At 42.8% G+C, this 27179-nt stretch overlaps 1 protein-coding gene across 1 annotated transcript in view; it reads right to left on the reverse strand.

Annotated features, from left to right (window-relative positions):
* fbxw4 (F-box and WD repeat domain containing 4) overlaps positions 1 to 27179 on the reverse strand; it is a 70069-nt gene that overhangs the window by 10184 nt on the left and 32706 nt on the right. The window contains exons 6-7 of the mRNA XM_038268533.1: positions 15164 to 15229; positions 186 to 326 (exon numbers count right to left, since the gene is read on the reverse strand). Coding sequence (XP_038124461.1) covers positions 186 to 326; positions 15164 to 15229 — 207 coding nt within the window. The remainder of the gene's footprint in view (positions 1 to 185; positions 327 to 15163; positions 15230 to 27179) is intronic.

A 27179-nucleotide genomic window follows, 5' to 3' on the forward strand; every position in this document is an offset into this window, starting at 1 on the left:
GTTCAATCCCTCCTTAAAGCTCAGGCTAAACCTCCAGTCGGTCATGATCTACTCTACTTTGGGAGCACAGAATAAAAACTGTCTGTGTCCGATTAAGGGGCTGCATCCTCTAAACATGGCATTCCCAGACAGGATGCAGCCCCTGTTTGTCTGAAGCTGAGAAACAGAGTGAAGAAGAGGCCTACTGTGGGCTGAGCCTGAGGTCCCACTGTCGAATGAAGGTATCGTAGCCGCAGGTGAAGAGCTGGAACGGAGACTCAAATGCAATGTCCAGAACTCCTGCACCGCGCCGGAAGTCCGAGCCCAGACTGCACACGCAGGCTAATCTGTGGAGGAAAGCAGGAAGATTATTGCTTTAGACGTTACGCACATGTCTGAGAGGTAGCCAGCTCTGACAGATAGAAATAAAACCCATGAATAGGATTTAAAAGGGCAGAATATGACGTTACACTGAAAAACATAAAAATCGAGATTAGTCATTTCTTTCTTAAAATAAGTGCATTTATTCCTGGATTGAGGACATAAAAAAGACATTTTGCCAATGGAACAAGACAATTTACATTTAATATAAGAAAACACAATTGTATTGTTTTATTTCAAGGTTATTTTATTTTTTTTATTTTATTTATATTTTACTTATTTTAAGAGTAAAAATACTCATTCCATTTGCAAACTATCTCAATTACCAACTCAAATTAAGGTAAATACAATTAATTTAAGACATTTTTGCTTATTTCTAGATCGTTTTTCCAGTGTATGGAGAAGCTCCTCCAAACGTCTAAATTGAACCTGCTCAGCTTCAGAGAGTCATGGAGGAACCAAGAGGAACCATCTGACCTTTAGCTCCACAGATCTGGACCTTCTGGAACTTTCCTGGATCCCATAAAGGTCAACATTTATATAAATCAGTTTGCTTTTCCTCAGGTCTGGTTTCCAGAGGACTGATGTTCTAAAACATTTCAGCCATTCTTCATTAAAACAAGGAGGATTGAATATTATGAAGGAAATTCCTGAAAATATGACTACGAGAGGAAGACGTTAAAATCGAGTTACACAAGGAATGAGTTTTTCATCTCTTCCACATCCTGAAAGTAGACCTGATGAGCATCAATCATCACTCTTCTCTGCTTCATGTCCTGGACAACAACTGGTCAGAGATCAGTTAATGAAACACAATTTCATACAATATATATAATTAGGGGGTCTCCGCTCCATCTCGCCATCAGCTTAGGGGTCCTTGGCCTGGAAAACGTTGAAGACCCCTGGTTTAAAGTAACAGATTAGAATTAAAATTTTACTGGTTGATGATTTTCTTTATTCGGACCCCACTGATTTTAATTGGTGATCCTACACTATAGGTTTATACCAGTAAACAGGTAAAGCCTCACTAAGATCAAATCAAGGGCAGAAATAAATTCAGAGAACAATAATGCTACTTTCACACCTAAAGCAGCAGAGGCAGCAGGAGCAGCTAGTTTACATGCAAAGTCAATGGTTGACGTTCATCAAGGTGCAACAAAAGCTCCTGCAGCACGTTTGGAGCAGCTGAAGCAGCGCGTTGTGAGCTTCTGAGTTTCTAAAGTGCTGAACACGCTGCAAACGCAGCAGCTGCTGGAGATGGAAAAATTGAACTTTTGCTGCTTGACACGCCACATCAACCAATCAAGGAGGTTATCTGGGAGCTGGCAGGGAGGCAGACACAGCACTGCTGATGCAGATCACTATGATCACTCCTCTTAAACAGTTAGTAACGCCTAAATGAACTTAAAAAAATTTAATCTGCCGGGAAAACATGTTCCCTTTTATTATCCTGGTTCCTGCAATTTGGATTACGTACATCAAAACTGCCTTCCAGCTGCAACGGCAAACCGCCAAGAGGCGACCAGGCCATAGGCTGCTGTTGAATGGGATTCCTAGTGACAGAACACCGCGGTTCAGACAGTGAAATAATACTTGAAGGTAGGATGGTAATCTGGATGAACTGACGGCACAGATTAAGTTTTCAGGTGGACTACTACTTTTTACCTGCTGATCACTGCAAAAATAGCTGCCATTGTTACAGGCAAAGAAATGATAGGGTAGCTCCGCCCACCGTGCATCAGAACTTTCCCACCGCGCAGCTAAAGCAGCAGAGATGCTTCAGCCATGCGTCAGAACTAAACTTTAAGAAGCATCAAATGAAGCAGCATGCGCGTTTTTGCTGCTCCTGCTGCTTTAGGTGTGAAAGTAGCATGATAAATGAAATCACAGACTTATCATACATGAAGAAGGGTTAGGCTAATAGATCAACCATCAGGTCATCTAGAGGAACAAACAAACACTGAATACTTTAGCCAAAGCATACCCGTGAATAAGAATGGCCTAGTCAAAGTTTACAGTCAAATATAACGAAGAATCTGAGACAGTTGAAGACTGATGTCCACCAATGTTCTCCGTCCAGTCTGCCTGACTTGGAGCCATCAGATTCTATAGACTAGGTCTTTCTTCAGCTGGACCTGCAGCCAAAGTCCTGGTTCTGTAGGATCTTAACCCAATAGGGCTGAATATAAACATTTCAGTTTTTTTGGTAAATGGTTTCTAGCCGCCTCCCTGTCTTGCCCCCCCAAATAAATGATGAGGTTTAGCTAAATGATTGCTGAACTCCCAGCAGCTTTGGTCTCTGGACCGCAGCTCTGTGAACTGAGGGTGTGGTAATGACTCCACCTCCCAGCACCACCATGCTCTCGTGATCACAGCTCCCAGTATGGACCTCTTGCTTCTCAGCACTTGATTACTGGAGAATAACCTGCCCCCAGTAGGGTAGATGATTGCAGAATAACTGTCTCTTTGTTGCCATTTAATTCCCTCCATGACCGTGACTGTGTGCTGCTCTCACGCTGGTGATACCTGCCTCGTAGCAACCATTTAAAGGAGGCTGGTGGCCTTAGTGACACAACACCACTATGCTTCAACATCAGCCCCCCCTCCCTTGCCCTGGAGCTCAATCTGCAGGTTTCAGCTGGTAATCCCCCAGCCTTGCCCCAGGGGCCTTCTTATTGGGCCCAGGCTTTGCCCACGGGGGGCCTTATTGGGTGAGAGGGCTCTCATTGCCAGAGCCAATGGGAGGCTGGGACAAAGTGCAGTTTGGATTTGTGGGAAGAGTAAGTCCTTATTTTCTCCTAATTGGTAAACCCCAAACTTTAGCAAATGTCTGAAAAAACAGAAACCGGCAGGGAACCAAACATTCTAATGCTATGTTCACATTTAGGCATTAGAAAAGCACCTGCTGCTTCATTCCTGATGCTTGTCCACATTAAGGTCAGACGTCCAGTAAAGTGTGTCCAGATGCGTCTGATGCTTCTGCTGCTTCTGTGTTCAGTGACAGAGAGCGGCTTTAATATATTTGCTGTGATCAGTGGGTAAAAAAGTATTTTGAATATATTTTAAAGTGAGAAAGTCGTCCTGAAAGCATCATCTGTTCAGTCAGTTCATCCAGATTACCATCCTGCCTTCAAATATTATTTCTCTGTTGGGGCCGCTCAGACCCCCACAGAGCATGTGCACAGAGCGGAGCGCCACGCAATTCCCGCTCCCTCAAATTTTCAGGGGAAGCAATTTTTCCTTCATGTAATTATGCCATCAGCTCATTTGCGCATGCAGAACTAGATATTCATCCGGGTCACCATCGATTATACTTTGTAAAATAGACCTAAATTCTGTCCCTTCCCTTCACACTATAATGTGTTAAAGGTTAATAATGTATTTTCTGAGAAAATAAATGCATTAAAATCCTTGCTCCAGCCTGAAACCCTCTCTGCGCTCCATCATATTTCTTTCGCTCCGCTACGATGCTCCACACTCCGCCCTGCTCACATGCTCTGGACCCCCGCATACCGGCGGTGCGCTGTCACTAGGAATCCCCAGCAGCAGCTGCCTCAGGCCTGGTCGCCTTTTTGGGGTTTTTCCCCTACTGTTGGTGGCGGCTGGAAGTAGATGTTAGCTTTTTTTAGGTATGTGGTACAAACTGCAGGCACCAGGATAATAAAAAAACATATTTTACCAGCAGGTTTCTACATGTTAAGTGAATTTAGGTGTTAAAGGTACACTATGCAACCGGTGTTGATTTTCCAGTGAGGCTCCCTCCAGAGGGCGAAAGTAAAAGTGCACTGTCGTAAATATGCTCAGCTGTTCTCCTGGTTTCTCCGTCAAGCCAGGCGCGGTTGTTTTGAGCTTAGCAGCGAATGACTAACGCTGCGTTCACACTGGACGTAGCTGGCGCGACAGAAGCAGCGAGTTTACATGCAAAGTCAATGGTTGACGCGCGTCAAGGCGCAACAAAAGGTCCCGCGGCGCGTTTTGAGCACCAGGCGCAGCACGTCGGAGCAGCTGAAGCAGCGCATCGGGCGCGTTTAACGCAGGGAGAGAGACACAGCGCTGATGATCACTCCTCTTAAACAGTTTATTGACGCCTAAATTAACTTAAAATGCAGAAATCTGTCGGCAGAATATGCAGTTTGGATTATTTAGATGAAAAACACCTACCAGCTGCCGCGGTGAACCGCTGCTGATGAAGGGATCCATACTGTCGGCGCCCCGCTGGTATGTGGGGGTCTGAGCGGCTCCGACAGAAAAAATATGGAAGGCAGGATAATAATCTGAATGAACTGACTGCACTGATTACGTTTTCAGGTGTATTTTCTCACTTAAACACATATTAAAACTACTTTATTCCCACTGATCACAGCAAATATAGCTGCAAGGCAGAGAAAGGATAGTGAAGCTCCGCCCAACGCGCGTCAGAGCCACTTTTGCATCGGGCAGCCAGAGCAGCAAAGCTGCTTCAGCCACGCGTCAGAACTAAACTGGTACAAGCAGTAAAAATTAAGCAGCAGACGCGATTTTGCTGCTTTTGCTGCGTGAACGTAGCATAACTGCACAAAGATCGCCACTGTGCTAGCAACGAGAATGCTTTTAACTGGGGCGTGTAGCAGTTCTCGCCGTAAAGCAAGACTGACTCTCACGAGACTTCTGAGCCTGTGGGTGCGGGTCGGTGCTCCTGCAGTTGCAAGTGCAGTATTTCCCCCACAGACCACCAGGGCGGCCGAGAATACCTTTGTTCAACCTGAAATGACTCATTTAGTCATCCATAACGTTATGGAACACATTAATTAACTGAAAAATGTTGCATAGTGTCCCTTTAATAAACAGTTTAAGAGGAGTGATCATAGTTCTCTGCTTCAGCAGTGCTGTGTCTGACTCCCTGCCAGCTCCCAGATCAGCTTCTCTGATTGGTTGATGTGGCGCGTCAAGCAGAAAAAATTTTTTTTTTCCAACTCCAGCAGCTGCTGCTTGTGAAGCCCGTCACACGCCTCAGATGCTGCAGGACCTTTTGTTGCGCCATGTCAACCATAGTCTTTGCATGTAAACAGGCTGCTTCTGCTGCTCAAAGCGCATGCAGTGTGAACGTCGCATAAAGGCTGGTTTATGTGAGTGTGTCTCAGTGAACGCAAATGTGCCACCCCCCTCCTTCTGCAGACACTCTGCTGCACCTCTCCAAAATTGTAGGTGACAGCAGACAGGAGGCCTCTGATTGGTCAGTTCTTGTTTTTATGTTCCTGTATTTGTATTTTTGTATTTTCATCTTTCTTTTATTTTATTTTTTTGTATTTTATGTAAAGTTACCTTGAGTGTCCAGAAAGGCGCTGTTAAATAAAATATATTATCATTATTCTACATCCACTCTATACATTTTGTTTGTGTGACCGCCATTGTTGAAAACGAATAGGGAAGTTGGAGCATGGTGTGTGAGAACGCTGGGACCCTTTTTCCACCTGCCCTCATGTCCCTCCGTTGTCACACAAACTTGCCCCCACTTCCTCACCGCCTCGGCCGTATCTAGACCCACAGCAGGTTCCTGATTGTCCCTCTTGCGTTGTAGTGTGGAATAACATAGCGCAGACCATGCTTCAATATTTGGCATAAATCAAAAATATCTGCGACAAGCTCACTGCGACACACTGCTGCAGGAGGATAACCAGCCCTTAATGGTAATGCTGCGTTCACACCGGGGGCAGCAAAAGCAGCAAAATCGCGTCTGCTGCTTCATTTTTGCTGCTTGTACCAGTAAGTTCTGACGCGCGGCTGAAGCAACTTTGCTGCTCTGCCTGCGCGGTCCAAAAGTGGCTCTGACGCGCGTTGGGCGGAGCTTCACTATCCTTTCTCTGCCTTGCAGCTATATTTGCTGTGATCAGTGGGAATAAAGTAGTTTTAATATGTTTTTAAGTGAGAAAATACACCTGAAAACTTCATCAGTGCAGTCATTTCATCCAGATTACAATCCTGCCTCCCAATATTATTTCTGTCGGAGCTGCTCAGACCCCCACATACCGGCGGTGCGCCGACAGAAGGAATCCATTCATCAGCAGCCTCTGGCGGGTCGCATCCTCGCGGTTTACCGCGGCGGCTGGTAGGTGTTTTTCATCTAAATAATCCGATCTGCAGGCACCACAATAATAAAAGCGAACATATTCTGCCGGCAGATGTATATATTTTAAGTTAATTATGCGTTAATAAACTGTTTAAGAGGAGTAATCAGAGCGGTCTGTGTCATCAGCGCTGTGTCTCTCTCCCAGCCAGCTCCCAGATCAGCTTCTCTGATTGGTTGACGCGGCGCGTCGAGCAGCAAAAATTCAATTTTTCCATCTCGAGCAGCAACGCGTTTGCGGCGCGTCACGCGCGTCAGATGCCAAAACGCGCCCGACGCGCTGCTTCAGCTGCTCAGACGCGCTGCGCTTGCTTCTCGAAACGCGCCGCGGGACTTTTTGCTGCGCCTTGACGCGCGTCAACCATTGACTTTGCATGTAAACTCGCTGCTTCTGTCGCGCCAGCTGCCCCCGGTGTGAACGCAGCATAAGAGGCAGCAAAAGACGAGAAGAAGAAAGCAGAGGAGGAAGGTCAGATGTGCACCGGGGTACAGGAAGGAGGTGAAGGCACTCATCTGGCTATAGATGGTACAGGTTTGAGGAAATGTCCCTCTGCGTGGGTCCACAACCCCCCATCAGGACTTTGGAGGCTAAGTTGAACCTGGGTGGTTATCTACTACAACATTCAGCCCCTTAATGGTAGCAGGACCTCAGACAGCGCTCCCCCCCTGTGGACAGGCTGCACTGAAACTCAGTGTTTACCCTACTGGAGTGCTGCTCCAGGCTGGGTGACAAATAAAGCTTTCCTTCTGATTCTACCAATCTTCTGCTTTCCTTGCATCGAGAGCAAAGCATCTGGAGCCAGAGTGAGGCTGGCTGTTCGCTGGTACCCTGTCAGCCTCAGGAGGCTCAGACTCAGTGATTGTTATAAGGGGCTGTCGGCTTTGTGACATACAAAGTCTAAGTCCTGGTTTAAGCCTGTCTAGCAGCACCACAGGAGCCCGATTGGCTTTAGAGGCCACACACACACCAATCTCAACAGTCCTGAAAGGAATCATTAATGAAGTGACAAAGTTTGAAACAATATAAAGCAAAGGGAATTATGCTTTGGTGTGGGGGCAGCTGAGGAAAACAGAGCGTGTGTTTTGTGACACAAGTGGTTGGAGGCTCTTGTAAAGGGTTTAAGCTCTAAAACAGCAGCCTGGGATGCACCAAGAAACAAGCCTTCTTGTCAAAAGCTGCCAGACAGGTGGAGAAAAGGATCCCTGCTGAGGTTTAGAGTCACTAAAACAAACAGAGGAGTCAGGCAATCCGCTGCACATCTTTCCTTTTTATTCCGCATCCCCGGAGCGGCTGGGAGTGGGAGCTCTGCCGGGAGGGGAAGGCAAGAATGACCACCTTCAAAATGTCACACAAATGCATGTACCGCCAAGACAATACGGCAGCAATTTGTAGGACGGGGTCTCCGTACTGCTGCAGACATTTAACCCTGTCCTTTCAGAGTCAGGAATGCGAGGAATCGTGGCCTGACCATTTGACTGTAAAAAGAATGGCTCCTTTTCTGAAAGAACAAAGGGAGATGCTGGCAGCGGGGAGCGATGGTCGGACTCCTCTACCTTTGATGCCGGCTCCCTCCTCTGTGTTTGACCATGGGGAAAACTGTGTGAAAAGTTGTTGCTCCAAGATACCACATGCGTGGCATCCCCGTCTATCTGGGTGATCAGAAGATTTCTTTGTCCCACCGAGACGGAGAGATGAGGAATGTTAAATTAAAACCAGAGCCCCCTAGAACCCATCGGGGGCCTGGGCTTTGGGCATTATTAAGGCTAACCAAAGACTTGGTTTGCCGTTAGGCTGTTATATGGTTTTTCACAGATTGGAGAATCTTCTCTGGAATGTTCTGTGGCTGCAGCGCCTGGAATGGTTTCTACATCCAAAGGTTGGAAGCAAAGGAACGCTGTGACTAAGCAAATGCACTGAGCCAAGCAGGATGCAGGTGTGGAAATAACCTGCTAGTTCACCCATTTAAGTAAGAAAGTAAAATGTATTTGTATAGCACTTTTCACAGATAAAATCACAAAGTGCTTCACAGTAAAAATGTAATACAATAAAACAATGTGGAATACAATGTATATTAACATTTTAAAAACAAATGGAAACATAGAAAGCCATAAAAACAACATGTCTGATTAAAAGCCTGCTTGAACAGCAGCGTCTTTGGTTGCTTTTTTAAAGAATCAACAGAATTCATGGAGCATAAAAAAGGAGGCAAAGCATTGCGCAGCTTGAAGGCACTGCCTGAAACGAACAATCCCCTCTGGAGTACGCAAAATCCAGAACAGTGCGGATTTATTGAATGCAAAGAAAATAAAAGATCTTCGCCGTAACCCCTTAAGCCCAGAGGGTCTTAGGAGCAAATGCCCCCTGAAATTACATATGTGAATTAAAGCAAGTAGTTTATGGGTTCTCTAGCCACCGCTGGTTTCTAGTCTCTACTTCATCTGCTCCTGCTTTCTGGATCCTTGGATGTTCCTCCAGTCTGACCCTGTTTCATCTCTACCTAAGGTTTCAGTCACTTTCCAGTATGCATCCAGTCCTCATTTTATTTCAGTTTCAACGACCTGAAGAAACACCATTCAAATCTTCCAACTCATCCTCCTGCCAAATTTTATATTTCAAATATCTATTGGGACATATATTTTCTTCTTCTTTAAGGTCCCACCTCAATCAAGGGCCCTTAGAATCTTTCTAATCCACCCCAGTAGGGCGCCCCTGCACATAAACCAGCAGCAGAACAGTAAGAAGGAAATGATAATTTAACGGTTTCGGGCAGGCGGGGCCGTGTTAAAGTCAGGCGTCCCACAGTGCAGCTCGATCATGACCAACAGGTTTCAAATTAAACGCTGCTAGCTCTGATGTCCAGTAACAGCGGCCATGTTTGCCACAGTGGAGACCAGTAACGCTCTCTCACCAGTACAGATTTAAACTGGGTTTTAGAGCTAACAGCAGGAGCTCCTGGGATGAAATGTGACTCAGGCTTTTTGCGTCTTGGGATTGCTTGGATCTGCAGTCGGACTGGAAAGTTTATATTTATTGAAATGGTGTGAAATGAGGTTTTAGCGAAAACATTTTATTCATTCTGAATGTTTCTAGCTGATATCTGACAGCAGGAAGCTGTGATTAGCGAGCTGTTAGCAGATTGAATCATTCAGAGATGAGGTTACCGTTGACCTGTTTCATTATGCAGATAACTCTGTAACCACATCAATCCCCCCCCCTTCCTGTGTGGCTGCTGCTTTATCCCCTCCTCAGGTTTCGGAGGCATTGGCGAACAGGAAGCGGCTTTCTAAGTGTGATGCGGCGCGGCCTGTTGTCACTGGCCTTTCTAAAGCTGGGAATTACCGAAGCCTTGTCAGGGATGGATCAGGTTTAAGGCTTACCTTTCCAACACAGGAATGTTCAGAGGCCCCTCGCTTTGGACTGCTTTTGGCTTAAGATTAAAGCTTCCTGGGGTGTTTTCTTTTTGGATCCACAAAGTTCCCAGGAGCCAACATCAACCACTACTAGATCCATTCCATGAAGGCCTAGAATCTCAGCCTTCGGAGTATCACTGGTCAGGAGCAGTGTGATCTCCTCGCTAAGGGCAGCGGATAGGAGCGCTTACTGCAGCCACACAGGTGGGGCCGGCAATACCTTTAAAGCAGCAATAGCTGCTGCCTGCCAGCCTGCTAAAGATTTTCAGCCTGTTTCCAAACTTTTTCAGACCCATTATTTTACAGCAGGAATCCTCAATGTCGGTCCTCGAGGGCTGCTGTCCTACAGGTTTTTTTTATAAGGTTTCCTACTCCAGCACAGCTGATTTTAATTGAAAGCTGCATAGCAGGCTTTTGCTCTACTGCAATCATCAGAATCAGCTGTGCTAAAGCAGGGAAACCTCTAAAGCAGGCATCCCCAAACTCGGTCCTCAAGGCCCGCTGTCCTGCAGGTTTTAGAGGTTTCCTTGCTCCAGCACAGCTGATTTTAATTGAAAGCTGATTAACAGGCTTTTGCTCTACTGCAATCATTATAATCAGCTGTTTTAAAGCAGGGACACCTCTAAAAACTGCAGGACAGCGGCCCTCAAGGACTGAGTTTGGGGATGCCTGTTTTACAGTAAGTAAGTATATTTCTTAACTCAGGTATATATGAATGATAACAACAAAAACCACAATAAAAACACTTTATACAAATAAAACATAATTTTAATGTACAGGTTTAGTTTTTGTACATAAATGTTGCCCTTCTGAGGCTTTTTGAAGGTAAATCTGTGTTTCTTATGGTCCAATATGGCGTCACAAACCTAAAAAAATTATGTACCAGTTTAATAATGAAGAAGCTACTGGTCAGCTTTATATTTTGTTTTTTATATAAAAACTATTTATTTTCTGAGAATGTGTTTATTTAAGAGCAACTATGCAAATTAAACATCTAGATCTAGATCTTATTGTTTTACAAGTAGAGATATAGACCTGTCTAACAGAATAAGGGCATCGACGTAAAAAAACAAATGAAATCAAATATATGAATTGGAACTGCTGTTGCGCTGATGCCATTTTTTGGCCCCGATACCTGGCTGTGCAGTATTGGCCGATACCATCTGTTTGAAATTGATGTGTGTTTATATATGAAGAACAGCATACTACTTGGATGTAAAATAATTGCCATCATGGCTTTGTCAAGCTGCTGCCTACCTTTATGAAGCTGGAAAAAGACTAAAACAAAGTGAATCCAGTAGAACGTTTTATTGCCTACCTGGAATGGGTGACAATAGTTTAAAAAATCAGGGTTTATACAGGAATGAATAACTCAAATGAAATGCTTTTTAATGCTCTTAGAAATAATTTTAATGCCACCAACAGGTACTCGTCGACAGGCTGCAGCCATGTCCCGAATTCCTCGTTTTCCAGCCACTTGTGTTGAAATTTGCTCCCCCCCATTCTCTAGCTTTTTCTCCGACTCAAGCTTCTTTTCTAAACATATAGCTTTGCGATCAACCCGAAGCAGTTCCATGCAAATTTATCGCAATATAATATGTCTGACGAAATTGTTTTTATAAGCATTTTTTTTAGCATTTTAAATACCACAGTAAACACATTTAATGAATTTTAATGCCAATTAAGGCTTTAATTTAAAAAATAATAATTTAATGACTTTTAATGATTTTTAATGACCAGCGGAAACCCTGTGAATAAACTTTTGTCTCTCAAAATGGTATCGGTGACCTATTTGTTGGTACTCGCCGATACCGATATCACCATTTAAGTGCTGGATAGGGATGTATCCTTTACCAACATCATAAAATGATCAAATCTACTGAGTGGAAGTTGCAGAGGGAGTTAGATTATACCCTTTTTCATTGTAGAATTTTGAAGAAAGTTGAATTTGTCGCTCACAGCCACTTATTTATGCAGCTGCATTCATTGGTTTGTGTTTATGTTACGGAAAAAAAAAAAGATTTTAATGCATGTGTTTGAATTTGTTCTGCACCTTTTGGTTTAGATCAACTGGAGCAAAACTGAATGGAAGACATTTTTTCATGTTGAGCTCCCAGAACACAATTGAAGTGAACTTGTAGTCAAGAATTTGAAGAAGTCTAACTTTTTTTGTAATTTTGACAGACATTTATTGTTACAAAACACAAAAGTTACAATGCACAAATACTTTTGCAAAAATAGTTTGTGTAAGAGATTTTTGATGTGCAACTTGTAGAACTCAGTTTGCAAATTTTTACTTAAAATTTGAACATAAGTTAATAAAAACAAACTACTTGTGAATTTTTTTTATTCTACAATTACAAAACTTATAACCTAACTCTCACTGCAACTTCAAATTCACACTTAAATTACGCAAAAAGTTTTTGTTTTCAAATTACTTCCTACAACAGTGGCAACAGAATCTAACAACAACTGAGAAAATGATGCTAAGTTAAGAACAGGAGAGGAATCAGTAGAAAGTGAGGGACCTCGTGGTTGGAGAACCCTAAAGCCGGGCATATGCTGTACGATATTTTCAATCGTTGTACGCAGCTACAGCTCACACTGTACGATGAAACCTCAGGGTTTAAAAGTTCCCAGCTCACAATGTTTGTTCTCACACTGTGTGACCCGACGCTCTGATGCGATCTACCTGCTCACACTGTACGCCTAAAAACCATCTCAGCTCCGCAGTGAGATGGAGCTTATTGGACTCGTCATTTCGGAAGCCAAACAAGTAGAAGAGGAATATGAAGCTCACTAGAGTGAAACACGCTGCCTTGAAAATTTGTGCGATTTTGTGCTGAAAGCCCTAAAAAGAAAAGGCAACGACGTATTTGGACAAAGACATGGCTGAGCAAACGTATTTGTTTTTCTCCCGACCGTATGATTCCTGATGGGGAGCTTGTTGTGAGAGGCTGATCGCCTTGGTGGCGCCGTGGTTAGCGCACACGACCCATGTATGGAGGCCTTAGTCCTCCACGTAGGCTCGACTGATGTCCTTTCCCGCATGTCTCTCCCCCTCTCTCATACCCCATTTCCATCAGCCTACTGTCCATAAAAACAAGCAACTAGTGACGTAAAAAAAAAAAAAAAAAAGAAAAAAAAAGAAATGTAAAATAATAGGTAATATAAAATGTTGAGACTGAAAGAGATTTGATTCTTAAGAAACAGGTGCAATACAGTTTGTCCGAGTGGAGTTTCTATAAATTGACGACATAAGAGGGGGCAGGACCCCGAGCAGATCTGGACCCTACACCAGCTTTAAAGAGAAGCACCAGAGTTTTTACCATTACCTCCATAATCACTGTTAAGGCTGATTTATACTCAGAAAGGGTTAGTGTCTGCATGTGTGTCGCCCTTTCTGCAGACACACTGCTGTACTCACCAAAACTGTAGGTGATCGCAGACAGTGCCGCAGACAGGAGGCCTCTGATTGGTCAAATCTGCCTCCGCTCTACACTATGCGTATGTCCTCTTTGGTACCCTACCGGCTTGTTTTGTTTGTATGACCGCCATTGTGGAAAACAACTGGTGAAGTTATGAAGTTCGGTGAAGCAAGGTGTGCAAGAACGCTGAGATCCTTTTTCTACCGGGATCCCCGCTCTCTTTGGCTCTCATGTCCCTCCGTTGTCACACAAACTTGCCCCCACTTCCTCACCGCCTCGGCCGTATCTAGACCCACAGCTAGTTCCTGATTGTTCCTCTGGCGTTGTGGTGTGGAATAACAAAGCGCAGACCACGCATCAATATTGGGCAGAAATCAAAAATATCTGCAACAAGCTCACTGTGACACACTGCTGCGGGGAGTATAACCAACCCTTTAACTTCCTGGATCTTCTTATAAGGACCTTAAGAGACATTCATATTGATTGTATCTTACTTTAAAAAAACCATGAAATGACAAACATACACTATATTGCCAAAAGTATTTGCTCACCTGCCTTGACTCACATATGAGCTTAAGTGACATCCCGTTCCTAATCCATAGGGTTCAATATGACGTCGGTCCACCCTTTGCAGCTAGAACAGCTTCAACTCTTCTGGGAAGGCTGTCCACAAGGTTTAGGAGTGTGTTTATGGGAATTTTTGACCATTCTTCCAGAAGCGCATTTGTGAGGTCGCACACTGATGTTGGACGAGAAGGCCTGGCTCTCAGTCTCCGCTCTAATTCATCCCAAAGGTGTTCTATCGGGTTGAGGTCAGGACTCTGTGCAGGCCAGTCAAGTTCATCCACACCAGACTCTGTCATCCATGTCTTTATGGACCTTGCTTTGTGCACTGGTGCACAGTCATGTTGGAAGAGGAAGGGGCCAGCTCCAAACTGTTCCCACAAAGTTGGGAGCATGGAATTGTCCAAAATGTCTTGGTATGCTGAAGCATTCAGAGTTCCTTTCACTGGAACTAAGGGGCCAAGCCCAGCTCCTGAAAAACAACCCCACACCATAATCCCCCCTCCACCAAACTTTACACTTGGCACAATGCAGTCAGACAAGTACCGTTCTCCTGGCAACCGCCAAACCCAGACCCGTCCATCAGATTGCCAGATGGAGAAGCGCGATTCGTCACTCCAGAGAACGCGTCTCCACTGCTCTAGAGTCCAGTGGCGGCGTGCTTTACACCACCGCATCCGACGCTTTGCATTGCACTTGGTGATGTATGGCTTGGATGCAGCTGCTCGCCCATGGAAACCCATTCCATGAAGCTCTCTGCGCACTGTTCTATAGCTAATCTGAAGGCCACATGAAGTTTGGAGGTCTGTAGTGATTGACTCTGCAGAAAGTTGGCGACCTCTTCGCACTATGCGCGTCAGCATCCGCTGACCCCGCTCCGTCAGTTTACGTGGCCTACCACTTCGTGGCTGAGTTGCTGTCGTTCCCAAACACTTCCATTTTCTTATAATACAGCTGACAGTTGACTGTGGAATATTTAGGAGCGAGGAAATTTCACGACTGGATTTGTTGCACAGGTGGCATCCTATCACAGTTCCACGCTGGAATTCACTGAGCTCCTGAGAGCGACCCATTCTTTCACAAATGTTTGTAAAAACAGTCTGCATGCCTAGGTGCTTGAATTTATACACCTGTGGCCATGGAAGTGATTGGAACACCTGATTCCAATAATTTGGATGGGTGAGCAAATACTTTTGGCAATATAGTGTATTTACAGATGTAATTATTTAAAGTCGAAATAGAACGACTAGAATTCAATTTCCTTATGAGAAGATATCAAAATATGTTCCAAACTCACCGCTCAACATCCCAGATACGAAGCGGAGAGGCGTCTTCACAGCAAGCCGTTCCTGTTACGAAGGAGCTGGACGTGAGGAAAACACACAGAGAAGGAGAATGGTAGTGAAGAACAGAACCAAACATGTTTGGGTCCAAACTAAACTCCTTACAACCCAAAAAGGAACTGAATTCTGCTTAGGAGTAGTTCGAGAGGCTCCTCAGGGCTCAGACTGTATCTCTGACTCACAAACCCGAATCCAAAGGTTTCCTTTGACAAGAGTTCAACATGAAATAATCAACCAGCTGATATTAAACTTTCCATCAAAGTCTTTAAAACCAGTTTGGTAAGAAATCCATCTGTTTATCATTTAGTCTGCTTCTGTTGCTCTGTCATTGAAATCAAATAACAAACTGACTTTATCATCGGTATGAGAAAATGAATGTTTCTAATAAAAGTGACAATAGAAGATAAATGAACAGAAACAGGGAAAATTGATGTGCGTGGAGGGGGGGGGGGGGGTGGTCTCCATCACACCCACACACACTCAGACTAGTCGCTGACTCTTTTCATTACGCATTGTTTCCCAGCAGAAGAAAAGAGACAAAAACTACAACACTTGTGATCCTTTGATTGGAGAGGCAGTGTGGAATTAGTGGCCTAGGTATGCACGCTGAATGCCCCGCATGCAGAGCAGTCGCAGCGCACTGAAAGGAGAGGGGAGGAGAGCTGTTAGCCAGGGTTGACGGGGTGTGTTTGGCTGCTAGAAGCTATGTAGAGGGTGGGGTGGAGACCAGGGGTGCTGGTGGCAGGGGGGCTACTGTTGTACTGGGACTGAATCTCAGGACTTAGTGCCCTCCCATGGGGATGACAGACAGGAGGGAGGGCCCACTTTTATGCTCAGTAAGGTGGTTACAGACGAATGCTGCTCCCTGAATTCAAATACTGATGATGAATGTGCAGACACATTTTTAGCAAACCCAACAGGAAGGTGCAGGTCAAATAAATACATGAGAATCTGTAGACCTGAAGGTTGGTCTGCTCTAATAATTCAAAGATAACCGATTCAAACGACAAACAGAGCACTGAGGTACCACATAAGGGCTGAGTCCTTCCTTAGTTAGGGCCCTGTCACACATTGCCGATTTAGCCAGCATCTGCCCGACGTCCCAGAATCTCCTAAAACGCTAGCATAGGAATTAAACGCTATTCCTGACATTTTGAATTGCAAAAGCTTCCTGGATGGGAAGCGAAACGCTCAAACTTGGAAACAGTGGATGGTTTTTAATTTTCTGTTTTTGGAATGATTATGACTGAGAATCTTCACCAGCAGCTGGCATACGCTAAGATTTCTATGTATTTTATTTTTATTTTGGGTGTATACATAGAGTACTCATAACCAGTCCAGAACTTATGTCTAACGACAGCCTAACTTATGCATAACGCATGGCAGGTAATTCTAAAGCATCAGTTAAAGCTGCTCCTCTCAGGCCCGGAGGCACCAGGTCTGCATAAAAAGATGTCTTTGATCGCCAATATTAACCTAACTCCTGTTAACTGCCTGCCCAAATAAAAAAGAACAAATATAAAGAAAAAAGTAAAAGAAATAAAGAAGGTTTGCAGTCGCAGCAGATTCAGCAACATGTCTGCTAGGAAGTTTGTTGGTGGTGGGCGTGAACGCATGGAGGATCCATCACCTTCTGGCTCAACCTATGATGGGGATGAAGTCTGGAGGAGAACTGACAGTTTCCTCCTGTGAACCCCCTTTATACCAAAACACTGCCAATACGCCATTATACAGTAGCTGGAAGTTAGAAACACGTTCAGTGGTCGTCTGGAACACGTCAGATATGTTGATATGAGTTGGAGAGAAGTTCTGGATAAGTTACAAAGAAGTTATGCACAAGTTACTCATAGGTTTTGGATAAGCTGGACGCCACGACTTGTGAGTAACATACACTTAACGTATGTCAACGATCAGATAACTCACCCGTAACTTACGGCCCACGAATGAGCATATGCTGAAATACGTGGGGAAATTTCCCGACGTACTTACCGTACGTCGACGTGTTTCAACGTACTTCAGCGTGCTCGTAACTCATACAAAACATACCCATAACTTATCCAACTTATGCCAGTGTTTTTGCCACATTTTCCGTTTGTCAGGAATACACTGGTCTCAATCATCAAGGTGTAGCGGGCTTTAGGCTGGGTGGTGTTGGTTTTGTCCTGAGGTGGTCATACTTTTTGGTTGCTGAAAATCTGAGGACAAATGATCTCCTCACTTGTGAGGATGTGCTCATGGAAGGTTTAGTCAGGTCCATATTGAAGCCTAGCTCCTATTGACTTGTCCTGACTAAGAAAAGCTGAGGGAAGGTGGGCTTCCTTGTGGAAACACCGCATCATGAATTTGTACCTCAATGTGCATTTAAGGAGATTTTTTGCTCTAAAACCCGAAACCGGTTCATCCTTAATGTCGACCTGAAATTGGAGTGGATCATCTCGGCTAATTGGAACATTCTAGTTGGTGGAAATAGTGGAAAGGATCTCAGGGTAGACCGGACAAGACAAGTCTGTAAACATCAGGGTCTCATCAGATCAAATCTTTAAGTGGACAGGGTGCTAGTTAGTTGCTCTAGTCGCAGTGATCAGGGTCCTCAACCAGAAAAAAAGGGGGCTTGCTTCTGCCAGGGTGAATGTCAGTGTCAGCATTCTAGGTGTCTTATAGATGGTTAATAATCAGATAGAGCAGGAACAGGATCCGGGCCTTGTTTGCAGCATTGGCCTGTCCCAGAGAAGATGGAGCCAAAAAACTCTTCATTTAACAGTCCGTCTATGTTTTCACCTTAAACTATGGTCTATTAAAGGTGCTGTAGGAGATCTTGGAAAAACGGTTCCATCGAGCTGTATTTTTTAAAATACACAACCATGCCTCTCCCTTCAGACCACCATGCTGTCTGCAGCGCAGAGCAGCTGAAGCGGCGCTGATCTGGGAGCTGGCAGGGAGACAGGCAGCACTCATGATGCAGAGCGCTCTGATCACTCCTCTGAAACAGTTTATTTTAATGCCTAAATCAACTTAAAATGCCGAAATCTGCTGACAAAAGAAGTTTGCCATTATTATCCTGGTGCCTGCAGTTTGGATTACGTACATGAAAAACCAGCTTGCCATAGGTTTGCTGTGTCTAAAAGTAGCTATTTCAGTTCATTCCATACATACATCTTTCCGTCCGTCCGTCCGTCCGTCCCACCGTCCGTCCGTCCGTCCATCCATCCATCCATCCATCCATCCATCCATCCATCCATCCATCCATCCATCCATCCATCCATCCATCCATCCATCCATCCATCCATCCATCCATCCATCCATGTCAGAAAAATGGATATGCTGCATTTTAAATATAGCATAGCATATTTTTTACTTGTAAACTTTCTGGTAAAGATATATTTTATTGCATGTTGCATATCCCAGTAAATCTGTTTTGCTTTTAAATCTGCAGCTCTCCCTACTTAGATTTATGAACCTCTTTACTTATTTAATGATGCCACAAACTAAATTTCAAGATCGTTAGAAGCTCTGCAGTCTGATTCTCTGTTCAATAAGAAAACATGTTAATTTTAACCTGTAACTGTGACCTAACTCATGGTCCTCTGAGAAGCCAAGATTTTTTTAAATTGTAAAGAAGAACAAATAATATTTTCTCAAGCTTCTTGCATTATAATACTAACTTGTATAAACTTACAATCTGTTGCTGCTTTTAGCTGAAAAAGCTCCGTACGTCTAACGAACAGATTTTTCTGTGGTATGATCTCTAATTATTTTAACCAACCCGTCTCCTAACTTTTACTTAAACATTGAAGTAGCTGCTGGTTAATATTCACTGAGTGCTGCTGTGTGTCTCTCCTTCAACCATGTAGCTACTTTGTACAGCAGTGAAATGTGACGGCTGATGTCTCAAAGCAACAGATCTGATCATGTTACATCGAGAGGCGGGACATGGGAGCAGTGGGAGAGAGGAAGAAAAACACCGACTCAAAACGCTCTGAACACAGTTAGCTGCACCCATCTCTGTTACCTTTGGCTAAAATAAATGAGCGGAAAGGGGAAAAAAAGCGGAATTTATTGGTGGAGACATGTCCCCACCAGGCCAAAGTCAGTGGGATATGTCCACACCAGTCCTGTGGTCCCCAAAGACTCACCACAGATGTTTTCTGGACACACGCTCTGTAACTTAGTGGGGGCCAACAGAACACACATTTCAGGAAGCCCAGTAGAAAAGCCTGGTTCCAGTTGTACCAAACGGGCCAAGCAGAGCCATTATCACGGATGGAGGTGGGATCATCATCATGGCAATGCAAGTAGGGGCGAATTGTGCTCAGGATGTGTGTATTGGGGTAAGGGGTCACCGGGAAGCGGTGGTGTTGGGGGGTGCATCTAAGCACGACTCTGAAGGAATATGTCAAGCCTGTTTGCAAGAGCAGTCCCTTGGCAGGCCCCGTTAATTAGTGTTGGGTAAACTCATTTAAGGCCCAAATGGGTCGGACAGGGCCAAGACCAGTATGTGCCATGGGCGACCTCTGACCCTGCTGACACAGGATACAATAGGGTTACCCTCACACTCACTATTGGCACCCTATTACTCTCCATTACTCACATTACTCACCCCTCAGTGGTTTGCAGCGCTGGCAGAGGACGGCTGGAGGACACCCTCCCTCCCCCGACGCAGTCCCCCCTCTGAAGTGCCAACCGGGCCTGATATTACTGATATCAGTACTGATATTATAGCTGCTAAGGTCAGAGCCTCTATCACCTAATGTGGGGCAGGTGTCCACACACACACACACACACACACCCACACACACACACACACACACACCCACACACACACACACACACACACACACACACACCCACACACACACACACACACACAGTGTAAGACCAAACCAGTGACCCCGCCAACCCCACCTCACATCATTAGCAGCATGCTGGGCCTCTGTTAGCGTTTGGCTAACCTCATCAGCTGCCTGTATTATCTAAGGGCCGGTGTGGTGGGGTAACACAAACTAAGTGGGTCTGTAGCACGAAACTAGACCAGTTCAAACAGGCAGACGGACAGGATGCCGGAGCACACGCACAGCCGCACTGGGAAAGACGTTCTTATTCACTAAGGGGACCAGATTTCTGCAATCTAATCTGGGGACATTTCAACTCAAATAGATAAAAATAAATAATTTTTATGAAAATCAAAATAGGAAACGGGCCAGAGATGTTTTCATACATTTTTACATTAACATTTAAACAAAAATCAAGTGTGAAATGCAGGAATGCGCCTCTTCCATTTCCTAGGATAAATGATGTTAATCAATCAATAGTGTTAATTAGTGCCGTCTGGTCATTCAGTTTTTCTAGCATTGTGTTCAGGAACAGGCAGGTTTGCATTAATACAGAGTCTGCGGGAATTTCCCTCTTTTTCCATCACAAGAAATAAAAATGAAACATTTTTATACATATATATGTATATATATATACATACAGATATGTATATATATATATATATATATATATATATATATATATATATATATATATATATATATATATATATATATATATATATATATATATATATATATATGTGTGTGTGTGTGTATATATATACACTCACCTGCTGACCACTCACCACCTTTGAACGTGGCATGATTGTTGGTGCCAGAAGGGCTGGTCTGAGTATTTCAGAAACTGCTGATCTACTGGGATTTTCACACACAACCATCTCTAGGGTTTACAGGGAATGGTCCGAAAAAGAAAAAACATCCAGTGAGCGGCAGTTCTGTGGGTGGAAATGCCTTGTTGATGCCAGAGGTCAGAGGAGAATGGCCAGACTGGTTCGAGCTGATAGAAGGGCAACAGTGACTCAAATAACCACCCGTTACAACCAAGGTGGGCAGAAGAGCATCTCTGAACGCACAGTACGTCGAACTTTGAGGCAGATGGGCTACAGCAGCTGAAGACCACACCGGGTGCCACTCCTTTCAGCTAAGAACAGGAAACTGAGGCTACAATTTGCACAAGCTCATCGAAATTGGACAATAGAAGATTGGAAAAACGTTGCCTGGTCTGATGAGTCTCGATTTCTGCTGCGACATTCGGATGGTAGGGTCAGAATTTGGTGTCTACAACATGAAAGCATGGATCCATCCTGCCTTGTATCAACGGTTCAGGCTGGTGGTGGTGGTGTCATGGTGTGGGGAATATTTTCTTGGCACGCTTTGGGCCCCTTGGTACCAATTGAGCATCGTTGCAACACCACAGCCTACCTGAGTGTTGTTGCTGACCATGTCCATCCCTTTATGACCACAATGTACCCAACTTCTGATGGCTACTTTCAGCAGGATAATGCGCCATGTCATAAAGCTGGAATCATCTCAGACTGGTTTCTTGAACATGACAATGAGTTCACTGTACTCAAATGGCCTCCACAGTCACCAGATCTCAATCCAATAGAGGATCTTTGGGAAGTGGTGGAACGGGAGATTCGCATCATGGATGTGCAGCCGACAAATCTGCAGCAACTGTGTGATGCCATCATGTCAATATGGACCAAACTCCCTGAGGAATGCTTCCAGCACCTTGTTGAATCTATGCCACGAAGAATTGAGGCAGTTCTGAAGGCGTTACTAGCATGGGGTACCTAATAAAGTGGCCGGTGAGTGTATATATACATATCTGTATGTATATATATACATATATATACATACAGATATGTATATATATATATATATATATAATATACATATCTGTGTATATATATGTATATATATACATATATATACATACAGATATGTATATATATACATACATATATATATATATACATATATATACATACAGATATGTATATATATACATACATATATATACATACATATATATATATATATATATATATATATATATATATATATATATATATATATATATATATATATATATATATGTATGTACACATGGCCTCCAGTTGTTCATACTGTATTCTGGACAGCTGCAGTGCATTGGGTAGCCTGCAGCAGTCAGATTAAAATCTGTGTTATTATTAAAAAAGTTACATTAGATTTTTATATTCAGATTACATAACAACCATTAAAACACATCTATAAATCTGGATCATTCTCATGAGCAGCTTGAAGCAGCCACACCATAAATACATGTTTTGTCATTATAACTATAGATGAATGAAAAATAAGCTCTCAGGGCATAAAAATAATGTGTCCTTAAATAACGTTATCGTGAAACCTAACAGGAATATATTCTTTACAATCCTTAACCTATTCTCTATTCATGTATACATAGATACAGCTGTGTGTTTTGTTTTAAATAAGCTGTTATTATTTTGATAGGATGTAAATATAAAGATTATATGATCCATTTATCCCTGAAAAATCTCCCCCCAAAAAAAGAAAATATTTGGTCAGAAACTGCTTCTATGAATTTAATAATAATACTGGGCACGTCTTCTCGAGCTCCGAGGAAGTCGGAGCGCAGCAAGACAGGAAGAAAAGTGGAGGTCGTAGGCTTTGCTTTGTGCAGGTGGTCTGGAGCGGGGCGGGGCGGTGACGGAGGATGAGAGATTTCGGGGTAACAAAGTGTAGCTGTGTCCAGCCGGCTGTGATAACGAACTTCCTCATCTGTTTTAAAACTGGTGCATTCTGCTCCTCATCTATACGTTAACAGTTGTTTCTGTGCGCAGCATGTTCGTACACTCTTACTACCATAATAACAGTTTATATGCAACATTTTCCCCCTCATTCATAAAACTGTAATATCGGGGACAATTCCGGGGGCAGCTTTAGCCGTGGATGGGTGGTAGAAAACGGGGACTGTCCCCAGAAATCTGGGATGTCTGGTCACCCTATTTTTGACAACAATGTTAGCACTGACTTTCCAGAGACGATGACTAGGACCAAAGAGTTTTTTTTGACTGGACAGAAACAGACACACAGGAGGTTCAGCTGCTTCCAGATCTATTGGTAGGAACACAGAGCCACACAGATTAGCCTTTACGGTAAGCTAGCAAAACAAGCTAACAAAAAGCAAGATGCCTTCAAAGGCATTGCTCAACAGAGAAACGTTGAGTCATTTCCATAACTCAAAATTATTTACATAAGCACTTTTTTTTATTTAACACATCGAAAGCAAATAAATTACGTTTGATATTTGTGTTTGATTAGAAAAATATATAAGGTTTTGTTGGACTGCAATATCTTTCACTGCATGAAAAGTGGGATTTTCATCAATATACGGCACTGTAGATTGTCGTGGAACTTCAGGTTAGCGGCAGTTTACGGCAATTTGCAGGCTTCGTCGAAAACTCCCGTAAATTGTCAGAAATTGACGTGGAATTTCTTAGGCAGTGTTCCCCCCATGCCTCCCCCCATGGAATTCTAGGGGAGGCTTTAACATGTAAATGAACATGCTGTGAGCTATACAAATGCAAACCAGGGTTGCAGGGGGGGTTTTACTCCAAGTGACATCTTTCTGAGGAAGAAAATCTCTGATACAAAGAGATCAGGCTTAGTATAGCCTCTCACATTTTAGCTTGAATTGATTTATTTAATTAAAGTATAGAGACCAAAACAGATCTTTAGCTGACAGAGCAATACATTTAGAGCAGTAATTATTTTTAAAAAAATTTGCATTTAAGATAAAAAATAAAATATTGTCTGTCAATATGCTCAATTCACAATTACTTAAGTGGAAAAGTTTCAAGAAATGAGTCTGAGATGATTCACTTTATAACATGGCGCATTATCCTGTTGGAAGTAGCCATCAGAAGATTGGTACACTGTGGTCATAAGGTCCGGCCAGGTCAAGATCCGCAATTGCAATCGCACCAAACAGGAAAAAGAACATCGACAAATTCCGGTTCGTCAAATTAAAATATAGCAGCAACAAATCGGTGACTAGAAATTATAGCACAATTCTTATATATATATAAAAAAAAAAAAACTAACACCGTTTATTTAAATGATTGGATCCAAACTATTGGTTATTCACCAACGAGGAAGCAGATTTCTCATCTCCATCAAAATATTTATTTTATACCGAGGGACTTAAACTTTAATCAAATCCATTCAAAAGAAACTTCTTATTACAGGAATGAAAAGAGATGCTGAGTTTGGAAGTAGTGAACAAGTTCATTAAAAAAAAGTAGTTTTGAATTATCCTTATCCCTGTTACAAAAATCTACAAAAATATATATATATATATTTGGGCAGAAACTGAACATGTGCTGGATGATGGTGGGATTTTTTTAATATGTGATATTAAATTAAGCGCTCACAGGGTTCATACAGGAATGAGTGACTCTAATTTAATGCTATTTTAATGCTATTTTTTAATTATTTTTATTGATCCGCGGACACCCTGGTTCATCTCGCGCATGCTCTGTACGATCTCCAAGAAACCCAGAGCGGCGCGGTGTGCAGCCCACGTGGAGGATGTATGCTTTGCTTTGTGCAGGCGGTCAGGAGCGGAGAATGGGGGATTTCGGGGTAGGGTGGCCATTTCTATAGCACCAAAAAGGAGGACATTGTGTGGCATATCAATAAATTACTAAAAGAGGATGCTTGTGTAGCTGAATAGAACAAAATATTAAAGAAATGTAAAAAAGAATTGGTTCCCAGCATTTGTATTTATTTAATACATTGTGGTGTTTAAAAAGTGACCATTTTTTAACACGATTAATTTGCGCAGAACTCCTGCAATTGATCATAAAGCAGTTGTTTGGAAAAGAAGCTCGAGAAAGAGCTAGAGAATAGGACGATGCAAACTGCAAAAAGTGGCTGGAAAAGAGGAATTCATGACATGGCCGCAGCCTGTCGAGAGTAAAGATGATTTCACCATGTTCTCTATCTATCCATATCTATCCATATATATATATATATATATATATATATATATATATATATATATATATATATATATATATATATATATATATATAAACTTGAGTCATGGAACTGTGCTTACAGCTCCTTATTTCATGTAAACTAATAACTTGTGTACATGATACTTGTTGATGGCATTAAAATTATTTCTAATAGCATTAAAAGAGCATTAAATTAGAGTTCCTCATTCCTGTATAAAACCTGTGAACGCTTAATTTAATCTGACATATTAAAAAAAATCCCCATCATCATCCAGCAGATGTTCAGTTTCTGCCCAAATATTTTCTTTCTGTTGTGGATTTTTGTAACAGGGATAACTAGGATCATACATAGTTTGTATGAACTCTGTTTATTCTCTGCTTCCAAACTCATCATCTCTTCATCCATTCCTGCAATAAGAATTTTCTTTTAAAGTTGTGAGATTCACTCTAGAATCTCACAACTTCTTCCTGGTCTGTTGAAGCACCAATAGTCTGCATCCGATTATTTAATTAATTGCTCTTAGTTTTTGGGAATATATACAAACTATGCTCTAATTTCTAGATACCGATCTGTTTTTACTATAATTTAATTTGACAAATCGGGTCTTCTCTACATTCTTTTTTCTGTTTGGTGCGATTGCAATAGCGGGTCTTGATCTGGACGGACCGGAGGGGAGCAAAAAATAGCTCAGCTCCGTATTTTGACGGTGAAGGACGGAGAAGACGTACGTGGGCGGTGACGAGTGGATGATGTGGAACAGCTCTCATTGATTTACATGACAGACAAGTACTCCGTACGTGAGCGGGGCGGAGCGCTGACGGAGTATGTGGAATCTGGGAGTAAAGGAGGACAAATACACGTCCGGCTGGGTGCAGCGCCGGACGCCGGACAGTGCAATGAAAATCCGGACTGTCTGCCCTAAAGCCGGACATCTGGCCACCCTAACCCCCAGATTCCACATACTCCGTCAGCGCTCCGCTCCGCTGACGTACGTCGTGCGGAGCGCTTGTCTTTCATGGAAATCAATGAGAGCTGTTCCACATCCACCGCTACTCCTCCGCACGTCTCCGTCCACGTACGTCTTCTCCGTCCGTCACCGACAAATTACGGAGCCGAGCTATTTTTTGCTCCGCTCCGGTCCGGCCAAGTCAAGATCCGCAATTGCAATCGCACCAAACAGGAAAAAGAACCTCGACAAATTCCGGTTCGTCAAATTAAAATATAGCAGCAACAGATTGGTGACTAGAAATTATAGCACAATTCTTATAAATATCTAAAAAAAAAAAAAAAAAAAAAAAACTAACACCGTTTATTTAAACGATTGGATCCAAACTATTGGTTATTCACCAACCAGGAAGCAGATTTCTCATCTCCATCAAAATATTTATTTTATACCGAGGGACTTAAAGTTTAATCAAATCCAGTTAAAAGAAACTTCTTATTACAGGAATGAAAAGAGATGCTAAGTTGTAGAGAACAAGTTCATAAAAAAAAAAAAAAGCAGTTTTGAATTATCCTTATCTCTGTTACAAAAATCTACAAAAATATATATATATACATTTGGACAGAAACTGAACATATGCTGGATGATGGTGGGATTTTTTTAATATGTCATATTAAATTAAGCGCTCACAGGGTTCATACAGGAATGAGTGACTCTAATTTAATGCTATTTTAATGCTATTAGAAATGATTTTAATGCCATCAACAAGAACCATGTACACAAGTTATTAGTGTACATGAAATATGAAGGAGCTGTAAGCACAGTTCCATGACTCCTGTATGTATGTAAACAAACACACACACACATATATACGTATATATATATACTCTAGCTTTTTCTCCGCCTCGAGCTTCCTTTCCGAACATACGGCTTTATAAACAGTTCCACGCAAATTAATAGCGATATAATATCTGACGAAATTGTTTTTAGAAGCATTTTTATTAAAGAATCATAAATGCAACGATAAACATATTTAATTAATTTTAGTGCCAATTAAGGCCTTGATTAAAAAAAGAATTATGAATTGTAATTATTTTTAATGATCCGCGGAAACCCTGGTTCATCTGGCGCATGCCCTCTACGATCTCCAAGGAACTCAGA

Source organism: Cyprinodon tularosa, unplaced genomic scaffold (assembly GCF_016077235.1).
Source record: "Cyprinodon tularosa strain WSP-4 unplaced genomic scaffold, ASM1607723v1 ctg701, whole genome shotgun sequence".
NCBI lineage: Eukaryota > Metazoa > Chordata > Actinopteri > Cyprinodontiformes > Cyprinodontidae > Cyprinodon > Cyprinodon tularosa.